The 23,380-nt window shown below is 24.3% G+C and overlaps 1 protein-coding gene across 6 annotated transcripts in view; it reads right to left on the bottom strand.

Moving 5' to 3' along the window:
* Window positions 1-23,380, bottom strand: part of DAAM (disheveled-associated activator of morphogenesis-like protein) — a 144,251-nt gene that overhangs the window by 10,606 nt on the left and 110,265 nt on the right. For 4 of the 6 annotated variants that reach the window (XM_011496510.1, XM_011496509.1, XM_011496505.1 and 1 more), the window contains exon 2: window positions 11,814-11,921. In XM_011496510.1, the coding sequence (XP_011494812.1) occupies window positions 11,814-11,855 (42 nt within the window). In that variant the 5' untranslated portion in view covers window positions 11,856-11,921. Of the gene's footprint in view, window positions 1-11,813; window positions 11,922-14,669; window positions 14,675-16,026; window positions 16,098-23,380 lie in introns of those variants that run through there. The other 2 variants (XM_011496508.1, XM_011496507.1) reach the window with 2 other exon arrangements.

The raw sequence follows: 23,380 nt of genomic DNA, 5'->3' as shown, positions 1-23,380 counted from the left end.
ATTTTAATAATAATTTTATGTGACAAAAATTTTTTTTTAAAAAAAAGTAATAAAACTCTTACGTATATATTTATTGTTTCATTACATGTTTCATTAATAATAAATTGATAAATTTTAAAATTTATAATCATATAATAATATTAAAAGAAAATTTTTTTAAACTATTAAATTAAAATAAGTATTTAAAATATTATTTCAAAATATCTGCCACTTGAATAAAAACTGGTAAATTTGCAAATATTTTTTCAATGAGAATGAAAAAATACAAAATTATTGTTCCAATATTGATTAACAGCAGTGAATATATTTATTATATACGCATGCCATAACGTTTATGCAATAAACGTGTAATTAAAACAATTATGAATATATGAAGATGAGTATAAATTAATTAGCATAAATGAATCAATATTATTTATTTGGCTACCAGAAAAATTAAAATTTGTTCTATATTTGAATATACTTATTTGAAAAATTTTTTAATTTTCCGTTCTTACAATTAGAATGTCTTGTGTTTGCTTTGTCAGAGGCTGATAATTCTTCAAATTATATTAATGTTTAGAATTCTATATTAATATTACAAAGTTATCTGATTAAGAAACTTTTGAATTTCTATAGGCGAATATAAAATAACAAATAAAAGTCTAAAGAAAATATATATTTAACCATTTTACGCCCTATACATTTTTTGCTTATTATAAAAACTTATCATAATTATAAACAATATGTATTATAATTTTTATCATTAGTGCGCTTTAATAATATTTTAATATAATTAATTCTGTCAATAGGATATAGTAAATTTTTTTAAATAATTAAATTTAATTACATCTTATCCAAGTATATCAAATTCTTCATTTGCTTAATGTCTAAAAAATTAGTTTTGATAAATAAGTTTGCCATTATGTAAAAAATGATATTATTTTTTGAAATTTTCATTTTTGCATTGAAAGTGAAATATATTGAAATCTATTTAATGAAGTAATGTGTACATAAAATAAAAAATTGTAAAGTTCAAATACTTTTTTCAATTCCAGCTTTAGTTTATACGTAGATGAAAACATATATACAACATATTCTCCGAAATTAAAAATACAATAAACATTTTATTATATCATGAATTTCCAATGTTATATTGCATGTAATATTACGAAATATTAATAAACCCTTTACAGTGATAGTTATAAATAACTTTAATCGCAAGATCGGTCTATTAGTAATAAATTTACAAATTAAGTAATAAACATGAGCTACGAAATATGCTTGCAATGAAATTATAAGCTAAAATTTTCATATTAAGACGAAAATGTTTCTTAAACCTTAGGGTCTGTTGAGTCTTGGGCTAAATTTTAGCATATCATTCTTAAAGAGATGATATTGTTAAAACGGTACTACTATATTGAGAAAGTAGGACTATTTATAAATAAAAACAGGTCAGCCACAGATAAACTCAAAAATTTGGCACGACCATAAAATCAAAATTCCCTTAAATCAATATGAGTTAAACTTTTGTGCTTATATCTGTCGTTAAATATTTTGTGAAAACCTTGCTTTTATCAAAATAAAAAATAAATGTATGGTAGTATGTACAGTTACTATGTACATCCGTTTGCCACTAGCGCGCGTTTTGCATATTATTATAGTAATTTTGTGTACAATTAATACTGTCAACAAATACTAACGAACGCCTTAATTTTTTCCTAATCAAGAATACATTTCAGTTTTCATACATAACATAATATAATATAGTATCGAATAATTTTAGATTTCTCAATAATGATAAGTTTTCTTTAATTTATCATGTTCATTTACAATATCATACATATAAAACTGATAATTTTACTTGCATTGATAGAATAAAAATATATAATTGAATGAAATTGAAGCAATCAAATATGAATTTATAATTTTTATTGCATATTTTTATTGAAATTAGTTTTATGATAAACAATTTTAAATAATATCATAAGATAATGGGGAAAAAAATAATGCAAGTTAATTAAAATCTAATTGCAATTAATAATGTAAAACGGCATGCATAATCTCATAGAATTTGAAACAGTTATTTTATTACGGACTTCTTTGCACTATCGTAAAGGTTCTTCTGCGAGGAGAAACAGCTGCAATAAGAATTTTATTTCTTTTTTTTTTTTTTTCTTTTCATTTTATTATATCTTCACGCTTCTACTAAACGTGAGCATATATGGTGCTTGCACCGCATTAAAAGCAATCCTATGCATAAACGGATGTTATCGTTATTACTAATACCGATACATTTATTATTACGGTAAATGAACTTGAATAATTTATGGTAAGTGCGATGTAAATTTAACAACATTTAAACAACGCGTAATGTTCTATGCGCGTAATGTTTGTAAGCCTCTTGAAGTAGCCATTAAAGAATTTTGTGCACTGTTTACAGATAAGTGTATAAATTGTAATATTGAAGAAAATATTTTAGCTTTATGTGGATAGTGATTTGTAAATTCTCTCTACCGATAATTTTGTTGCAGATGGGACTGCGGATAATTATATTGTCAAATCAGTTAGTTCATCGATAACCCTGAAAAATTATCGTAATTTTATTACTTCATCTTAATACAATTTTTTGACTGATTACATAATAAATTACAACTCATCTGATCAAATCGAAATTTATTATGGAATCTCGTATGTCATAATGACATCAATCTGCCTACATACATTAATCTAAAAGTAATGTCAATCGATAGAAAGACAACTATTATCAACGTAAACTATTATTGCGGTATAATTATTGAAGGTAAAACAAAAGGTTTGAAAACCAAAGAAAGTTGGAAATTTTTCGTTATTAATGTTATGCAAACCAATGTAATGAATAGATCAAGACAAAAGATTAAATATGTATTACAAGTGCTTTTGGCAATTAACAATTAAGTTCGTTGTGTATATTCGTTGTGTACTCCTTCCGACACATTAATTTTTATTTACTAACTGCATTAAAATCATACTTTTATGTGTACTTGTTAATATGAACTTTAATTTCAACTTTTTATTTATTAATCCATTATTTTGCTCTATAATTTATTTAGTCATTCTTATTAATTATTGGATAAATTATATTATTCTAAAGGATGTGTTATATAAAACTATTACTATTATTGTTCTTTTTATCACACGTTCATATATTTAAGTATTATATACAACTACATTGTGTTTAAACCATGTTTTATTCATTCAATGTGCAAATTACAATATTTATTCGGCTCAATAATCGTATTTAATGCATTTGTTGTTTACTGTTTATATATATATATATATATATATATATATAAAAATGTTTCCCGCAATCGCCTATTCTACCGATCTTTCTTTTTTTTTTTAAATATTTTATATATTACATTTTATTTATCTTTTTAATATTGTTTCATTATTTCTTTTACCTTGCGAAATGTATCAATAAACGTGCAATACATACGTCGAAGCTACACATATGGTATTCAATTCATCTATCTTTCAGGCCACCGCCATTACTGAGGTCATCGTGTCACCAATATCGCCGCATCCAAGTAATCGAGGTCTGGCAATATGTAATGAGTCCTCAGAAAGAGATAGTCAGGAGTCACGTCTTAAAGGTCACCGCGAATAGAAGGTAGGAGAGGTGGGAGTGAAAGGTGGGGGTTAACAGCTGAATTCCTGGCACAGGTACTTTCACACGTGACTAGGAAATTGGTGATCGTTCGCAGCACAGCATTCGACTTTTGTAGCTCAAACGTATCGTCGATGCCTATCCTTTTTTTTCCCTCGTTGATCGATTCGCGAATTTTTCGCTTATACACCGTATAAGAGAAATAGAATTACGGTAGTTACGACTAGTTTATTGAAGGAATTTGCAGGTTCTACAAGCTGGTGAATTGATTGTTTGATTAAAAACATATGATAGCTATTTGGATTATTGTTTCCGTAATAAGGTCCACTCGTTTCACACTATCTATTAATACTTAATCAATGTTCGACGTATTGATGAAAGATTATAATTTAATTTATAGATTCATTACGTTTAATATTTGTTTAAAAGTCAGCCAACTTAAAATAAAACAAATATAATTCATTTATCGATTTCATTTTATCTCGAATTATACTTGCACATAGATATATTTAAGATGCTATAATTTCAATAATTTCAATGACTCAATTTCGCATTGAATAGAATGAAACTATAAATTTAATTATAGGATATTATTGCTATATTCTAATAATTATAATTAAATATCGAATCATTTTTATTCAATATATCTATTATACATAGAATTACAGAACAGCTTTTATTATTAATTTATACGAATTATTATTTCTTGAATCATATCAAAGAAACTTTATTTATCTTCAATAAGTTATTAATTTGTTTAAAAAATTAAATCAATACTTATTTCAGTTATATGATTCGTAAGCTACTTATATTTTCATGGAATCAACATTTAAAGTATAAATAAATGGATATCGTGTAATTTGCTAAACAATATAAATAATACAGTCACATTTAATTTTTGTCAATATAAAAAGTAAAATCAATAGTATTGCTGATAAAATTTAATTACTAAAAATATTTTCGGATTTTCATGAATAGGAATGAAAAAAGAAGATATTTGTAATAAAATTATATTCAATTTTATCTTTTAAAATAAATTTGATGTAAACTGTCAGTAATCATATACGTACTGTCACACATTTAAAAAATGCAACTATTTAACAATTTTATCATTATTACTTTAAACCCATAATATATATGAATATATTTAATATATCAATGTATATAATGCAGGTGTCTACTACGAGAAAAATTTGTTCTTTTACAATAATTCGCGAATTAAAGCATTAATGTTTTTTCAATTACTAGTGTATCAAACTTACTTACTTATAATTATAAAAATATGGTCGAATGAAATAAAGTTGAATTAAATTTCTATTTTATTAAAAAATATATATTGCCTTCATCATTCAATAAATACTTTTGTATTTGAATAATAGAATTGTAACATGAAAAAAATCTTTAAGGATACCTCAAAGGTTATATAATGTATGTATGTATGTATGTATGCATATGTGTATATATATATATATATACACACACATACATTATATAATATAATATAAATAATATAAATATAGACTTTAAGATATCTTTATCGTAAAAAGCTATTGTTCTCTAGTTATTATAAAACTTATTTAAAATTGAATAAAAGTAAACTCACATAAATTTTCTACACTATTCTACAGAAATACTTTTTTCTTTTAGATATCCGGAATTTCCGTTTAAATCCTTATAGACTAAGTTTAAAGAATTCTTTAAAATCATAAATACTTGGTAATTCTAATCAATTTCAAAGGTGTGGTGTATTAGTAGATAAATATAACGCATTTCTTTCGAGCGGTAGTTTGGTTTGAATTCGATTAATACAACTACAATTCTATACTGTTTACTAGTTCTTATTTAATCATTCGCACAAATCTCTAACTAAAAGCTTAAAGTTAACAACGCGAAGATACTGCAACACGTCTAATTCCTTGCATAACTGAACCTCCATGCGCGTTTCATCATGATCCATCCACGTTTGGCGTGCCCATGTTTTTCCATTTTTTTCGTTTTCCTATTGCTTTGTTCTTTAAACCTTTCTCCACACCTGTTTGTTGAAGTGTCTTCTTGCAGTCACGCGGAATCAGAGCTTATCGAATCATGTTTTTTTTTTTTTTTTTTTTTTTTTTTTTTTTTTTTTGTTAGATGAATGTATTATGTAATAGTGTTAACTAAATCGTTGTAATACAATAGAATAGCTAGACATAATACGAGGCTTGACGAGAAAATTTACTAAATCTGGCGCGAACGATATATGTTGCAGAGTTTGCAAAATGATTCGTGTTTTCCCTGTTACGCGTTGTATCCGCATTTCATACCCTAATTGATTTTTGTTAATTGTATTTTTAATCCACTTATGAAGAATTTATCTGGATTGATTTAATTCGTTTTAACTGTCAATGGAAAAAGTATATTTATCGGCATGCGGTCTTACTACTTTCAATTCTTTACAATAATAATGCCACTTCGGTGATAATATAAATTCTATGAAACTATTTTTTAATACTTTAAATGTACTAACGCCATTTTTGTAAATAGGGTATTTTCTATATGCAGACAAAAAAAAAAAAGAAAAATTCATATTTTTTAGCCTACTATCTAAATACATATAAAAGTTGCAAAAAAAATATAATTTTAAAGGTCCTTCCAATATATATATATATATATATATATATATATATATATAATTATTTTTTATGCTTAAAAGGAAAACATCAAATCGACACAGATACTGGTTTCTAATAAAATTCTATGAAAAGTTTTTATACACAAAATAAAAAAAACAATATTCTATTTTTTGTAATAAATATTTGCTCTTAGAATAATAATTAATACATTGATTTGGGCGGAAAAATTATGTATATTTTAATATATTTTTTCTGCAACTGCAAAATAAATTTTTATTCTACATATCTTGTATAAATTAAAATTACAATAATTTTTTCGATTATATCATTATTTTAAATTAATTATATCAAATTTTAAAATGTACATGAAAAACAACTGATAAATGAATATCATTTCATTACTATGGGAAAATTCTTTTAAAGCTGTGCCATAAAATTAGAATTCATATTTTTTAATCTCTGTTAATGATTTTTTCTAACAGTCAAGCACAAGAATTTAATAATATGAGTATTAAAATGCAGTTTCATTATAATAATCTTTCATCATACACTATTTTTACTATCGCTCACATGTACTTTTATATGATTTAATAAGTAAACTTTTTTTTTTTTTTTAAATGCAATAAAATTTATATTTATATAGTTATTATACAATCTTATTAATCTCTTTTAATTATTAAATAAATTTGCATATGAATAAATAAATTTAAAGTTTTTCAATTTTTCGTTCATATATTATTGTGCAATATATATTGCTTAATTGTAGAGAGTTAGACATTAGCAATTTATAGATTTTTCTTAAGGGAATGATTTGCCATTGGAAGAATTCGATAAATTTATATTAACTCGTCAAATATACTTTTTACAATTAAATTACAAACTGTGTATGAAGAAATTACAAATAAATAAGAATGACGTTCTACAGTTACTGCCGACATACGCGATTTGCCTTTTTCAATTATCATCACTTCTCTAAAATATAAATTACATATTATTTTAAGGTATACAAAAATCATTAATATACTTTTTCTTACTTTTAAAGAACAATATACAACGAATTATTTTTACATTTTAGAAATGTAAATACAAAAGTCAAAAATATTGTTAATACTATGAAATATAATTGAATCAAATTAAGATAAATAAAAATATAAAAATTGCCGATATTAATTATGTATCATACTAGGGAGGGTAACGAAATATTTTATTATTTGATAAAAATGTTCTACTATAATAAAACGTATGCGAATACATGTTATTTCAGAATTATTAAATTATCGTATCTTTTATTTAAAAATTAGAATTTCATATACGACAAATAAGTAAAAGTTATTGGATAAAACAGTATATACTTTTCTTAAAAATAAAATAAATTTAAATATTTTAAGTTTATAGTTTTTTACATTAATACATCATATTTTTATAATCATTAAAAAATTCTAAATAATTAGCTAACGATTTTTTAAAATTTCGTGTTATTTATTTAAATGAAATTAGAAAGTTTAGCTAAATTGTAAATAAGCTCGCAATTAATCTAAATGAATAATAAAAATTCTAGTGTCGCATATTTGTACACTTGTATATGAAGATTTGAAATATAACATTAAATTGCGTAAAATACAACACTTAAATGAAATATATTTTTCGATCTTTCTCAGATTAATTAGTAATTTCATTTGCATATTATATATTTGCGCAAAGAAATTCTTTCTTTTCTTTAAGTATTTTATAAATATAAAGTTTATATATATATATATATATATATATATATATGGACATATTTTATTAAATTTCTGATTATACTAAAAAATTGTATTTCTTTAAATTAATTGAAATTAAAATCAATCGAATAATACGTATATATAATATATTAACATACAATATTAAAATTATTGTTCCTCGGATCTAAAATTTAGAATTATATATATATATATATATTTGTTTTTCAATTCCTTTGAAAAATACAATTATGATTCTATTATCATATGCTACATTCGCATGATAGCTCGGCTATAAATATTTTTATTTAGATATATTATTTTATTATGTTGGAACTAAACACCTTCGTGTTTAGTAATAGTTTACAAAATTATATTAAGCTGAAGAGTTTCAAATTATATATCAGATCATGTACAATTTCATTTGATAAGAGGTTAAACAACAGGAAAAAAGTCGATCTAAATATGTTTTCTTCTACAGAGATTATTTTGAAGGAAAGATTTTAGAATAATTTGCTGGTCAACCCTGTTAATAATTCTTAATAATAAAGGTCATGATAGTCCTTATCGTATTCCACGAGTCACAATGCACTATTCAAGATTAAAGCAGGCGTAAAAACAAATCAGGTAGTTGTTTTTATCGTCTGATCGCGACATCCACGTTGCAATATTCCCGATTCATTATTCGCCATGACCTTGAACTGTAAACAGAGAAAATAATCTCTAGAATGTCTACGTCATTGTCGATAACGTCTCGGGATCTTTCCTACTAGTCGGCGTTCGAAAATCTTAGAATTCTTATATCGTAGAGGAGCAGAACGGTTAAAAATACAGTAAATTATTGGTACGCAGATGAATAATAAAACCAATATACCGACGTGCAAGACGAAAGACATTTTTTTTTTCAACATTTCACTGATGGGAATTTCGATAGATTATAATTTTATTTGAGACTTATTGAGCTCCGTAAAGTAAATACAATTATTACATAAAATTACACATGGATTAGATGGATCTTAAATCGTGCCTTTGTTTTATAATTTCTATTAGTAATTAATAATTGAAGTTCATATAATTACATTTCACATTTGATCGATATTTTACTAAGTACACAATTTCAAAATTATTATACAACTTGATTAAATTCCAATTACGATAAATTAATTTAAATTAATTTATGCAAAATTTATAATCAATAATGATTTGATTATTGTTTATTTAAAAATTCTATTATAAAAAAAACAAGCATTTATACTGAATAATGCATCTATTTTATACATTTTTATTTTTATTAAAAATGAAGTAAAATTTAATTAGTAACATAATTGTGATAATTTATTTGATAATGTATAGCTTGAAAAAGAGTGTAAAGCTTATGCGAAGGTGATGATACGTTTTCAGAAAGGCAATATAAATTTATTTGTTAAAGCTAGTAAATTCTATTAAACGTGAAAATTACAACAAAAAGAGAAACGAAAAAAATAATCTAAGATTGTTGATCCGACAATTGTATAGTAATTGGAGGAGAATTGAATGTTATTATTTATTAAAATAGAAACAATTTTATTTTTATTTATTACAAATTTATTAGAATTGATTATTAATTGGAAAGATAAAAAGAAACTAATTAATTATTAGAAAACTTTTAATATTAAAATAGTAAAATTGTTGATTACATGTAATGTAATAAATTTCTTATGTATTTTTATATATTTCATATAATTTACGGATAATAATAATATAATAACAATATGCTCCTATTAAAAGTAATATCGACAGTTTTAATTGCTATTCATTTATCCAGTACAAAATAAACTATTTTCTTAAAACAAAATTTTTCAAATAATAAAATAAGCGGCATTTAGTATTGCAATTTCTAGATTAATATAATGAATGTCGAATGAATATGATGTAACTTTAATAAAGTTATATATATTTTTATTTTTAAAACACGTTTTTTTTAGATCAAATTAGATGAAAAACTAGAAACCCCTTTAATATACCATATAAGCATACTATATAATGTTAATTAAAAAAAAATATAGTATCTAATAATATTAGTCGTATAATTTTTATATGACCAAGGAATTTGAAGATAAAAATATGCACGTCACTAAAAATTTTTATTCTTATTTATTTAATTAGAATATTCAGTTAAATTTCTAATTTTATAATAAATTAAGAGTAACATATTAAAATTATTCATAAATTAATTTTTATCCTTATAATAATTAAAATATTTTTATCTTTTCTAACTATCTTACTAGAAAAGTGAATGAATTTTATAAAATGTTTTGAATTAATATTATATTGATAGGCTTTCAATTTATCAATATATATTCTATGTTAAAATTAGTTAAAACTGAAAATAAAATTTTATGAACAATATAAAATCAATGCTATGAATTTGATAAAACAAATTAACTATTCTATATTAAATAACGAAATTCGATATTATGTTCATTTATAATAAACATCATATAAAAAAGTCTATTTAATTCTGAAGACACTAAGCAATTAGAAATCATGATACCTTCTTATTGATTAAATACAAAACATTATTTATTTAAGAGTATATAATATATATAAGAGTAAAATAGTTTAAAATACTTATAATAAAATCTACTGTATACCGCATATACCGCATTCAAAATTTCTTCTTCAATGAAGTTGATGTAACTTTTCGTAATATGCGATTTTTTTAATGAAATAAGAAAATAGTTTACTATTTTGTTGAATGCGAGTTACTTGGATGGCAATCGGATTGGTGCATTCGTAGCCGAAACTAAAAACTTATCCTTCATTTATGTTATCGTTCCATTTATTCAACTAAATTGCACATGTTGCTTTATGCAAGTGAAATGGTATCGTTTCGTACTAATTAAATTTTATTCAGATCTCTAAATACAATATCATGTGTCTATTTGGGAGAGTCAGCAAAGGAAGTATATCTCGTATATTCTCAGATTCTTATTTGTAATTTAAATCAAATTTGTAATAAGAAAATTATTAAAGAAAAAAATACGCTAATTTCAACAAGAATTTAATAAATGATGATTATTTATATATAATTCGGCTATGCAGGATATTTTGTGAATGGCTATTCAAAACATTCAGAATAAAATATTACTTTCCATCATCCATGCATTATATTAAATTTGAGAAGAAATTTACTTCTAAATAATAGAGATTATATTAACTTTCACAATATTATAAGCAAAATATTAAAATTATTATGATGTCTCTTTCATTACAAGATACTATTTATAAAATTTTAATATTATTATAAAGGCAGTCGTATGAGTATTGAACGAATGAAAAGTATTGATAAAAAATTTACAATAATATTATGGCTCAGATAAAAACGTGATTACGGTGAAAATATTTATTAGTACTGAAAAGAAATAAATATCACTTAATTATATTCTTTACATTAAAAACAGTTCTAGAAAATTGATTTGGAATAATAATATTTTTTACAGGCATTAAATAAACTATTTGTAAAACAAATCTTATTATGAAAATCTTTATAAATGAGAGTAGATTTTAAATGCAATAATGTCAATCCCATTGATAAAAAAATGTTCATCATTTTATATATAAATATTAATTTATAAAATAAATTTCCTTCTATAATACTAATCTCCTTACGATTATATTTTATAAAATTAAAAATAATTTATTATTTTTAATTCCTCGAAAGGATATTATTAATTATTTATGAATATTACACTTTTTTTTTTAAATGAAATTCAGAAGACTGTAGTTTAATTAATTCGATATTTTATTTTATATGAATAGAGAGGCACATCTCTACAAAAAATTATTTATTAGAACGGCGAATGATTTTCTAACCTGAAGGCAACCGCAAAAAGATTTTTTTACGCGTGATGGCATCGTCTGACAGCGACCTACAAACTCCTTCAAGGGTTGTGGACTGTGGACTTTGACAGGACAGCTCCTCTGTAACAGAAATGATTAAAATATAATTTATTCGTTCTATTATGATTTATTATGCTCATTTATTGAAAGTTAATTTAATTTTTTTAATCAGTACTTAATACCATAAAAAACTTAATTCTATATAAGATATGTACACACGCAGAGTACGTATGCCGATCAAGGAAAAAAATTATATACAGTGTAATGATAATGTTCATGAAAACATAACTTAAATATTCTTTTCATTGACAAAATAAGGAAAATATTAAATTATCTATCTGGTTTAATTTTATGTAACTTCTTTATTTAATGCTTATCTATATTATATCTATTTTGACAATATACGTGTTTATAATAAATATTTACCATGAAAATTACATCGGTAATTGGATGTACTTGCACCCCTTATACCAATTAAAATTAATTATTTATTTCCGTGTATTCTTACTTAGAATTTAAATATTACATGCAATAGAATGGTATTTGTTTGTTATTAAGCCGTTACATAAGGATAAATTTCAGTACTTCGAATTCAAAATGAAAATAACCGCAAAAATCACATCCTGGTATGTAAAACAACTACTCTCATGCCTGCAATTTTAAGTAAATTAAAACTTTCAAAAAACGAAGTTCAACTTTCCAACTATTAAATTGCAATTCCATATACAAATCCGAAGATAAGACCGCGAAAAAATTTTATGAACAGAAAAGGAACCATATAACCTCAGAGCTAACCGAACTTTTCTGAGTGAATACAAATGCAAATAGGTGCACGCGTGTGTAAATTTATATATATATATATATATACTCATGCTAGACCATGACCATCACCATAATGTTGTGTATGCTTAAATAAAATATATTTATAGAACGAATTTATATTGATAAAAACGCAAGTGTTTTTTATATTATTTATTAATAAAGTAAGTACTTTTACAAATAAATATAGGAGTTGCTTAGATTATACAAAATCAAATAAATATAAGCAAAAAGTACCTTTCATTATAAATATATTTTTGTAAATATTGTTAGATATGTAAAAAGGAAAAAGGTTGAACGTTACAGCTATAATACAACTATAACATTGCTATATTAAAACTTAAAAAAAAGGTTTTTTTCTATATATGTATAAGTGAAAAAAAAAACAGACAAGAATTTGAAAAGTTTTTGTTAGTAACTTAACGTATGATAATTATAATATTTGTTTACAAACCCTTCTCTTTTTTTTTATATTCAAGTTGTGCTCAACTTTTTTTATCAGACTCATATTACATAACGAAAAAAAATAATTTTTCATCAAATCTATATACCCAAGTAGCTAATGTTTTTGAATACCTTGTTCATATATCTATATACAGTAATTCAGAAATTTACTTTTATATGATACATATATGTTGTATACAAAATGTTTTTTGAATCTAATGATTATAATCTAAAGATATTATAATATTTACCTTAACTAATTAGTTATTAAAAATTATTAATAGTAAAAGACACAATTACTAAAATAGCAACATTAAAACAATTGAAACAAAAATATGTATACGTTTAAATCATTGTTAAATTTTTATTAAATAAATATTAATGGTTCCTCAATGCTCGTGTTAATGATTAGAAACTTAAGAATTATAAATTATATCTCGCGCGTGTATGCTAAGTCAAATCTTCGGAAGAAAGCTGCATCGTGCAATTATGTATCATTAGATTTCCGAGTAATGCGGAAACGTGGTTTTTCCATAATTTGATGAGATTTCCACTCACGCACACCGATATATCAAGCATTTTTCCGGAATAAGAGTGAAATAAAAAGCTCGTTTGACTATTGGGTTTAATTGAAAAATACTTGAATTATTTCTCTGCACTAACTTTTTTTTATCAATTGAATTTACTAACTATTGATTTGTATTTTTTAGTTTTAATTTTGTAGCATATGAATAGCACTCTAAAATGCTGCTACTATATAAGACTTCGAAAATGAAAAATATATCCACTAGATAGATGTGATGGTATTTTACCTTAATTTCCAACAACTGTATTTTGTGCAACAAAATTATTTTAAAATAATAGCTATTGAAATGTAGAGAGGAGAACAAATATAAAAATATAATGGCGGCTTTAGTCAACGGTCGCTATCCCCTATAATTAAATAGAGCAAGAGCAGTCTGAACACATGTTGCAACAATACAAAGTGAAGTGATAAAAATTTTAAGTGTATATTATGCATCTTTATTATAAGTCTGTGCGTATGAGGAAAACAGTTCGTTTAAAGAGTAGAAAAGCAATTCTCATTCGAACAAGACAAGATAATGTTTCACAAAGAAGTCAGTGTTTTGTGATGTAGAAAGTACTATGGTACATATCTATATATATATATATATATTCAAAGTACTTCTAGTATTCTGAAAGGCTTTCGTTAGAAGTCCAAACATGTTTTGATTTTTCACATATAATTCCTCTTAATCTTATTTCAGTTTATAATACTTTCTATTACCTTTCTTTATCAAATAAATAATATCATTTATTGAATTACCACTTTGTTCCACTAACATAAGAAAGTTCATTTCCAAGTTTTTTTATTGTAAAGAATTATTGGAATATATATTTTATGTTTAGTAGATGTACAAGTATGATTTGCATTTGAATCGATGTAAAATTATATATTAGAATTATTATGTCAATTTAGATATATGAATGATTTATTAAATACGACATTACATAATATTATCTTGTCAATCCATTTGGGCTTTCAAATACTTTTAGATTGTAAACCAAATTTATCTATTTTAAATGAAAATTGCGTATTCCATTGAAATCAAGTACATTAATACGAACTATGTAATGAGAATATATAAAATCTAATGATTGAAAGTGTATTAAAAATAAGCTTTGAAGGCATTCGGTTCCATTATTGGCTAGAGAAAGTTACTTATATGCACTATAATGTATTTTAGATACTTTCGTATCATCGTACTATTGTACATTAATGAAAATAAACCTTCATGAGCCGAAATACAATTAAAAACTTAGTTTTTATAAAATCATTATCGTGTCGCTTATCAGTTAAGCATAGTTGAAAGATAAATATTGGATTATCATATATTTTCATGACAATACTAAATTTATCGGTTGAAATTTATTATTATAGTTAAGAGTCAAAAAATAAGTACAAAACAATCGATTTGTTTTTCTTTTAAAGTTTTATAATGTTGGTTAAAGTATATTAAAAACTATACGTCAATCGAGAGAGTAAAATTTTCAACTGATATAATTCATTTACTAACAACATTTGTATTATAGTATGTAAATATTACATTTTTTATTCTGTATTATTAAACTATGTAAATTCATCAGTGTGAATAAAAATAGTATAAAATAATAATTCTGAAATTACACGGTAATTTAACAATATAATTCTATTCACGCATAATGTAATAATAAGCGACTTCTATATCTCGTAATTATATGAGTAGGTTAATTATAATTATAGTTACGAAAATTTTAATTTTAATATTAGGATATAATATATTATTTTTTAGTATAATAAAATTGGCTTCTGTACGTTTTCATATTTAAAATCGGGGATTTCGCAATGGAAATATGAATTTATCTTTAAAAAATATATATTGAAAAAAAAGATAAACACCCTGGCTGTTCAAACATATATATTTTACTTCATCTAATGAAAAACATATTACACACCGTAATTAATAATTATCGTTAATTTAAAAATGTAACGACTTCTTTAACTATTTAATGTTTCTTGCGTACGTTAATTTAGCACACAATAAAAAATTATATAAGTTTATATTACAATTCAACAATTTGGACATGGATATAGATTGTTTTGGTTTACGAGCAACTTCAATTAAAAAGTTTTATCAAAATATTTTAGAACATGAGAATTTGCTGTTATATATTTTGAAATATAAGAAATTAATGCGCTAATTTGTTTCTAGTTGATTAGTATTTGATCACAAATGCATATACTACGGCACACCTATCAATCGTTCGTATTTTTAATTATATGATTTTTTTTTTTTTAATTAATTATAACATTTTGTGTATATGTCCGTAAACCATTAATTTAAAATCAAAGCTTTTTTTCAAAGCTATAAATTTCTCTCACTCAATAACATCGACAGAGCACATTTTCATCCTTTGAAACTTCCACTTGATATCCAATTGTACATTCCATCATTAATATCTCGAAAGAGCTGACCACCACCGCTAAAAACGTTTGAGGCCGCGTTTAAGTTTACGTAAACACAAATGATATGCACACTACATCCGCGCACATGCACGTAGATTCATAAGTCTGCACACGGATATCCGATCCAGAGCTCGCGGCGCGCGACTATGAAGAACATGAGAAAGAGGAAAAATCAACAGTGGGGAGGAGAGGGGAGGAGAGAGGAGCGAGACAAGGCTAACAGTAGTGCGTGGTTCTTATCATAACCTTATCACTTACTCGGTGACACTCGATTATTATACTATAATGTATGTATGGGCAGGTTTGTACGCCTATACACGTGTGTATTATAATTAGCCATTGAAGGCGCGTTTTTCGTCTTGGTACCGAGCAGTGCGTCATCCGAGAAGGTGCTTGGTGACCTTGTACGGATTAACGTGACAAACTGCCATTTGAAATCTACACCGCGGAAAAGGCGTATCAATGTGGATGCAATTGCAATCGATTGGTCGTTAGGAATAAATTTATTTTGAAAATTAAATGACAATTTTAATTATAAAAATAATTTTCTAGTTTATCAAAATTTAGACAAAATCGGTATTTATTTATCGAACATAAATTGTATCAGTATCAAAACTACTTTTTACCTTTCCTGATTCATCTCTCAACGGCCTTTAAATAAACATGAATACTTCTAAGAATAACCGATATTTTCATCAAGTTTAGAATTATAATGCAATATTATCTGTTTAAAAAGAACCAAAAATAGATAAAAATATAATGGACTATTGGAAATAACGTCTTAATGAGTTTAAGATTATTCGTGTTTAATTAAACATTTGTTTACTTAACAGACGAAATTGTGAACATTTTTTAATTAAAATGAATATAAACATTTTTTTATAGTATAAAAATGTATTTATTTCGTACTATGTGTGTATGCGCAGCTCTTTGTTATATATTATGAATAAATTATTTACTATTAAATAAAAAATAATAAGAAATTATGCTGAGAAATGTATAGAGAATACACAAATTTGCTATATCTTCCAAATAAAATAAAATTTATAAAGACAACTTCATTTATATCTGTCAATATATGTATTTATATATATATATATATATATATATATATATATATGATTTTATAATATTTATGTTCTTTAAAATAACTACGGCAAAATGAAACATTACGACAAGCGAAATCGATCGGGCCCACGTTTTTTTTTTTTACTACTTTCCTAAATTAAAACAAATTATTTCCTATTATGGTACCGATACCTTCACATATTTGGCTTAAGATAATCACACTTCACTATATTTTTTTATTTGTGCTTATTTTCCGTTATTTTCAGTTAACACAAATCGGACGCACATCTTTTCTACTTTCCGATAGACAGTTTGCAACGAGAACGACGAAGTTTAACGAAGCTATTCAATTATTTTAATGTTTATATTCACGATACTCTGCTAATAAGAATATATAAACAAAAAATCATTATCTATTTATGTTGGCTGGATTTATTTTTAGTTTTGTTTTGTTTTTCTTTTTTTTTTTTTTTTTTTTTTTTTTTTTTTTTTTTTTTTTTTTTTTTATATTTATGTTTGATAATTTCATGTGATATCACAGTGATATTATATGAAGAATTTTCAAAATTTCTATAAAAATGTAAAAGGAAATAAAATAAATAAGTGGGAAATGATTCACTACAATTCTACAATAAAATAGAAATAAGGTATTTCAAATAGTTATAGATTTTGATTTTTATAATGTTACGAATTTTTAATAAACAAAATGTAGTTAAGATAATTACTTTTTATTGCCAGTTATTAATTAATTGAAGTTTATCACTCATTAAATAGTTAATGAATTTATAAACTTATTTTACTAATAAACAAGTAGCCATGTAAAAATTAAATTTTGTTATCAAATATATATAAACGCATTTTAAATTTGAATATTACAAAATCAACGTTTATTCAAATTATGCATACTGAAAAAAAAATTTATAAATTACCATTGTTTCAATTTGTCCAAAAATTTTATATGATATTATTGAACAAGCGTTCACTAATTTTTCATAAAATTTTATTCATACTTATTATTTAAAAGTTTTTTAAATCTTTCATTTCAAAATAAATTACATGTTAAAGAAAATAATATTTTTTATTAAATTGAAATTTATAATAAGCGTATATTTAGCAAATACTTTTTTTTTCTTCTAACAGTATCTAAAAGCTCTTATTAAATCCTAAATCTCAAGTATAAATTAAATTTGTTTATGAATTTGCTTGGTTATCAATAAATCGCAACATCATACTGAAGAGATAAATATGCAAATAAATAAATACTTAATAATTGCACAAATTATATAATTATATTTAAGTAATCATACATAATTAAACAATTGTACATATATACCAATCATACATATGAGAACTAATTTCAAAAATAGTTTAAAGTAAGTTAAACTTTTTTCATTTACTATTAATTTATCCAAGCATTATTAGGAAAGCTCCATTATAACGATATACTAATACTTTATAGGATAATCAATGAAATTATTAGCTAATAAAGTTTATTTATAATTATTAGTATTATAATATTATATATTTGATATAACAATCAGAGTTTATTAACTTGATGTTACAATTTTGATAAAGAAATCTTGTTACTATTTTTACTGTCTATGGTAAATTGTAAATTACATATATTAGGCAATTAGATAATTGGATAAACAAGTTGATTGTAATTTTTAAATATAAAGTGAAAGCTCTAATCCTATCGACTATCAATATCTAATAATATCTTCAATTAAATTTAATATTGTACAGCTTAATATACAGATTTATATACAGAATTCTTATTTAATATAAAGGTAATATACTTCATTTTCCTCAAATGCATAACCATTATATTAATCATAATTAAGTATAGATTCGCTTAAAGCGTATTTTAATATAATATTGAGTATTTTATATAAACATTAATGTTTACGATCTTAAGTATATAAGATGTATTCGCTAATTTAAATCTTTCAAACTAAAACAGACAAAAAAAAATTAATTCTAGATTATAATTACAAAAGTGAAATCGAAAGTGTCAAAGGTATGAAATGTTAGCTTAACAGAGTATAAAAATTATAATTTCGATGTATTTATTACTCGTAATCTTCATTTTTTTATTTTTAACTTTCGAAAATGGCTGAACCTGTTCTCATCTTTTTTCCTTAAAATTATAGTTAGATAGTCAACAAGTCACTTATCATATCAATCGGATTATACGCATAGCACCGTAGGACATTTTCGCTCACTTATTCGATTATTAACAGTCAGGTGTTTTAATACTTGGCACTGTATTTCTGATTGAAACTTCACGCTTTTCAGATAATCAGAGCTCGAGTTTGATATTTTTCGTTTTCCTTAGTGGAAGGGAGAAATGGTTAGCAAAGCTGTCAATTTACATAAAACAACGCAGATATTGGGATGACGGCTGCCAGTAGTAAAAGCTCGGGGAAAGTGTACTTGTACGAGAAACCGTTTCTTCTTCCTCTTTCTTCTCTTCCACCTTTCTTTTGCCACGACCGATATCCTGCTTCAATCATGATATTTTGTTGGCCAGCCTGACCTGCTGCCACCGTCGCTGCATCGTCCAAGAATGTCCCTCGAGGCTAACTACAATGTTTTGTCTGTGTGTGTGTGTGTGTTCCCGAGAACAAGTATGTATATATATATATATATATATATATATATATATATATATGTGTGTGTGTGTGTGTGTGTATAGAGATAGATATTACTGCATCTTTCTTTGGCACGTGAAAGAAAAGCAGCAATCGTGGAATATTTTATGCGCGCTCCACGCCCCGTTACGCACATGCATTTCTGACACGCTGTTTGTATGTGTATTTTCTACGTGACTGCGTTACATGTACGTATATCGACCTTTTTTCTTCAAGATAAAGCTGGAGCACAATATTAAAATATAGCGCTTCGAGTTTTAAAAATTATTACGAAGATTATTTTGCAACATATACTTATCGTAGAACTGGTTCAAACGTGATTATATTATTGTTTTTAATATAATGTTTTAAATAATAAAATTCACGGTCGAATTAAACTCGAGTGCTCTATTTATGAATTTAAAATTACAATATTAATCTTCATTAAACATTATTACGATTAAATGAAATATTTTATATTCAAATATTGTTTAATGCATGCATATCGATGTAATTATTGCAAATTGTATATATAAGTTATATATTGCATATTATCATCAAGATTCCTTTCCAGAATAATACTACAAAATGAACAAATTGCAAATAAATTGATTCCAAATTTGATAAATTATTAACAATAAAAAGTCCATCAATTTTGATTTATAAAAGGTAACAAATAAATAAACAGAAAGCATTAGAAATAATAAATTCATATATTTTACAATTTACCTCATATAAGAAAATTAATTTAAATTCTTATAAGTTTGTTTATAAATAATTATAATGTAATATATATATATATTACATTAATATTTAATCTTTTTTACTAATAATTATTAAAACTTTCTACTTTTTAACTCATTATTAATAAATATATTTGTGATTTCTTATTAGACTGGTCATTAATAAATATAAATTATATTGGAGCTTATAAATACTTAATTCAATAATAATTCAATTGTATAGTGTTCTCTATAATCAATTGATAATTTAATAAATTTTAGTTATTTGCATAGAAATATAAAATGTTTACTAAAAATATAAATTCATTAATCGTGATATTTTCATTGATTTTATATATTTAAATTAAGTACTGTACTAAATATAAATTTTAAACTAGAAAGTAGAATAAATTCTTTAATTCATATCTTCGGTGCGAAAAAAGAAGAGAGAAAAATACGATCAAAATGTCTTAACACATATATTGATACCGGTCTGAAGTAAATATACTCACGTTTTAACTTATTTTATTCAAATTTTCTACTTATCCATTTCTAAAAGAATTTTACACCTTCTTAATCATATGTCATACTACTTTCCAGGCCAACAGTAACATAAGAAATGCTCAGCTTAAATGGCTTTTTACAAATGTTAGTAATAACTATTTACAGTCAATACTTGCTTGAATTCAAAGAAAAATAATTGTCAAAGCAATAAAAAGAAATTACCGCAGAATACACACCTTGTACGTATGCATTTTTTCGTCATTTATGCAGTGACTTGCAAAGTCACTAGACGGAAAACCGCTAGAAAACTTACCGAGCCCGTTTAAACACGCAGCGAAGACGAGCGAATTATACGTGTGTGTAAGTGTAATAATGAATACGTGGTTGGAGAATATGATTGTATGGATTGCAGATAATTACGTGGAAGCAATATGATTACATGGAAACATGTAATGTGATTGAGAGTTATGCTTGATTTCTATCGATTTTATGTCATAAACGCAGGGACTTTTCAATAGTTGCAATTTATGAATTTTTTGTTCTTTAGTTACATGTGACGTGAACTTTTAAAAAATGCAATACATGTATGGCTTATAAATGGCCATTTATTTTGGAAACGATACTCAATTAACAAATCTTCCCGTTTCTAATCTTAGCATTAATTAATACAATTCAGGCAATGAGAATAATGGCAAATAATAATTAACTGACACGTGGCTAAATTTATATAATGAAGGGTTGAATAGCTTTTAAGATACATCATTGTAACTCTTATGTTATTCATACTCTACAATTTTACTTAAACAAATTTAATCTTATGAAACTAATATCGTAAAAGTAACTTAAAATTCAATTAAAATTCTCTAAATTTTATTTAAATTAGCGTGTTGTAATATCGTTTTTTTCTCTATTTTCGCCAAATAACCTTCACGACAATTTTCTTTTTCATTACACGTTAACATAATGTATTATCTTATTTTATCATTTAATTCAACGTTACAAACTTGTTTTTTTCTTTTAGGATTTCTAATCGTTACTTTATTTTCCATGTAGAATATTTCTATTTCCTTAAACATTAATTTAATATAAAAAGCAAATATTAATACAGCAAACATAACTAAAAATATCAATATTTCTAAAATAATAATGAAAATATAATTGTTTTTTAAGATTTTTTTTTTTTAGTACATTGTAATAATCAATTTCACTTTTAATAATAATTGCGTTACGCTTGCTACTTCGAAGCAAATTCATGGTTTCAAAGAAGCGAAAACATGCGAGAAAATACTGCATTGATTAGATACAATGAAGGAAGTAAAATTTAGATGACTGCATAAACTTTCAATATAATAATTAATGGTTTACAGCCGCAAGAAAGACCAAAAATGATTTCACTTCTATGATTGTTATAAAGTCTTTAATCTCATAATAATTATATTATTGGAAAAATTTTTGGAAAAGTTTATAAATAAATATTAACTTACATTGAAGGTAGAAGGCAGTGAGACGAGGGAAATATCGATAATCAGTACTAAAAGAATAAATAACCTTGTATACTTATAACTACTAATAATACTATTCGTGGAATTCAATTTTTATAAATACAATGATATTACTCATAATTTTGTAATTACAAATAATATTGAATGAGGTCTAATAACATATTTACATTACTCCATCGATTATAAATAGTTGATAATAATTTTGAATTTTATAAGGTTAATAATAATTCAACTGTATGCATTAAAAAAAAAACATTGATCAAAAAAACAAAAAAAAAAAAAAAAAAAAAAAAAAAAAAAAAAATACATACATTTATATCAAACATTGACTATTATATTGCATATATGCTTTCAAATCTCATATGGACTTACACTTGCAATCAAGTAAGTTAAATGAGTAAACAGTATTTTAAACATTCCGACTTGATCGATAGAAAAATATTTTATCGTTACCAATAAATTTTAACCATAAAGTAATTAATCATATCAGTGACTTAATTCCTTCGCAATATGCGTTCCCGTCTAAACAATTTTCTTTTTTCTTGATTATAATGAACTGACATCTACCCGTATATCAAGTTATATCAAGCAGACGCGATAAGTCCAAGCATCAATGACTTTCCACGATTGCAGTTGTTGAAATTTAAGAGAAAAATTATTATTATTACAAGCTTAATGAAGTAAGAGAGCGACTTGAACATAAGGAAACGTGAGCAATTTCTCTATGATTAGTTGCAATCGTTTTTCACATTATTTTTATCTTTATATTCAAGGCAACTCTTATTTAACTAACATGTGAGAAAGCACGGATAATTAATGCAGAATGTGTAAATTCATCTCA

This window comes from Ceratosolen solmsi, unplaced genomic scaffold (genome assembly GCF_000503995.2).
Source record: "Ceratosolen solmsi marchali unplaced genomic scaffold, CerSol_1.0 scaffold29, whole genome shotgun sequence".
Taxonomy (NCBI): domain Eukaryota; kingdom Metazoa; phylum Arthropoda; class Insecta; order Hymenoptera; family Agaonidae; genus Ceratosolen; species Ceratosolen solmsi.
The sequence above is the reverse complement of the archived record's forward strand: the minus strand, read 5'-3'. Positions and strand labels throughout refer to the sequence as shown.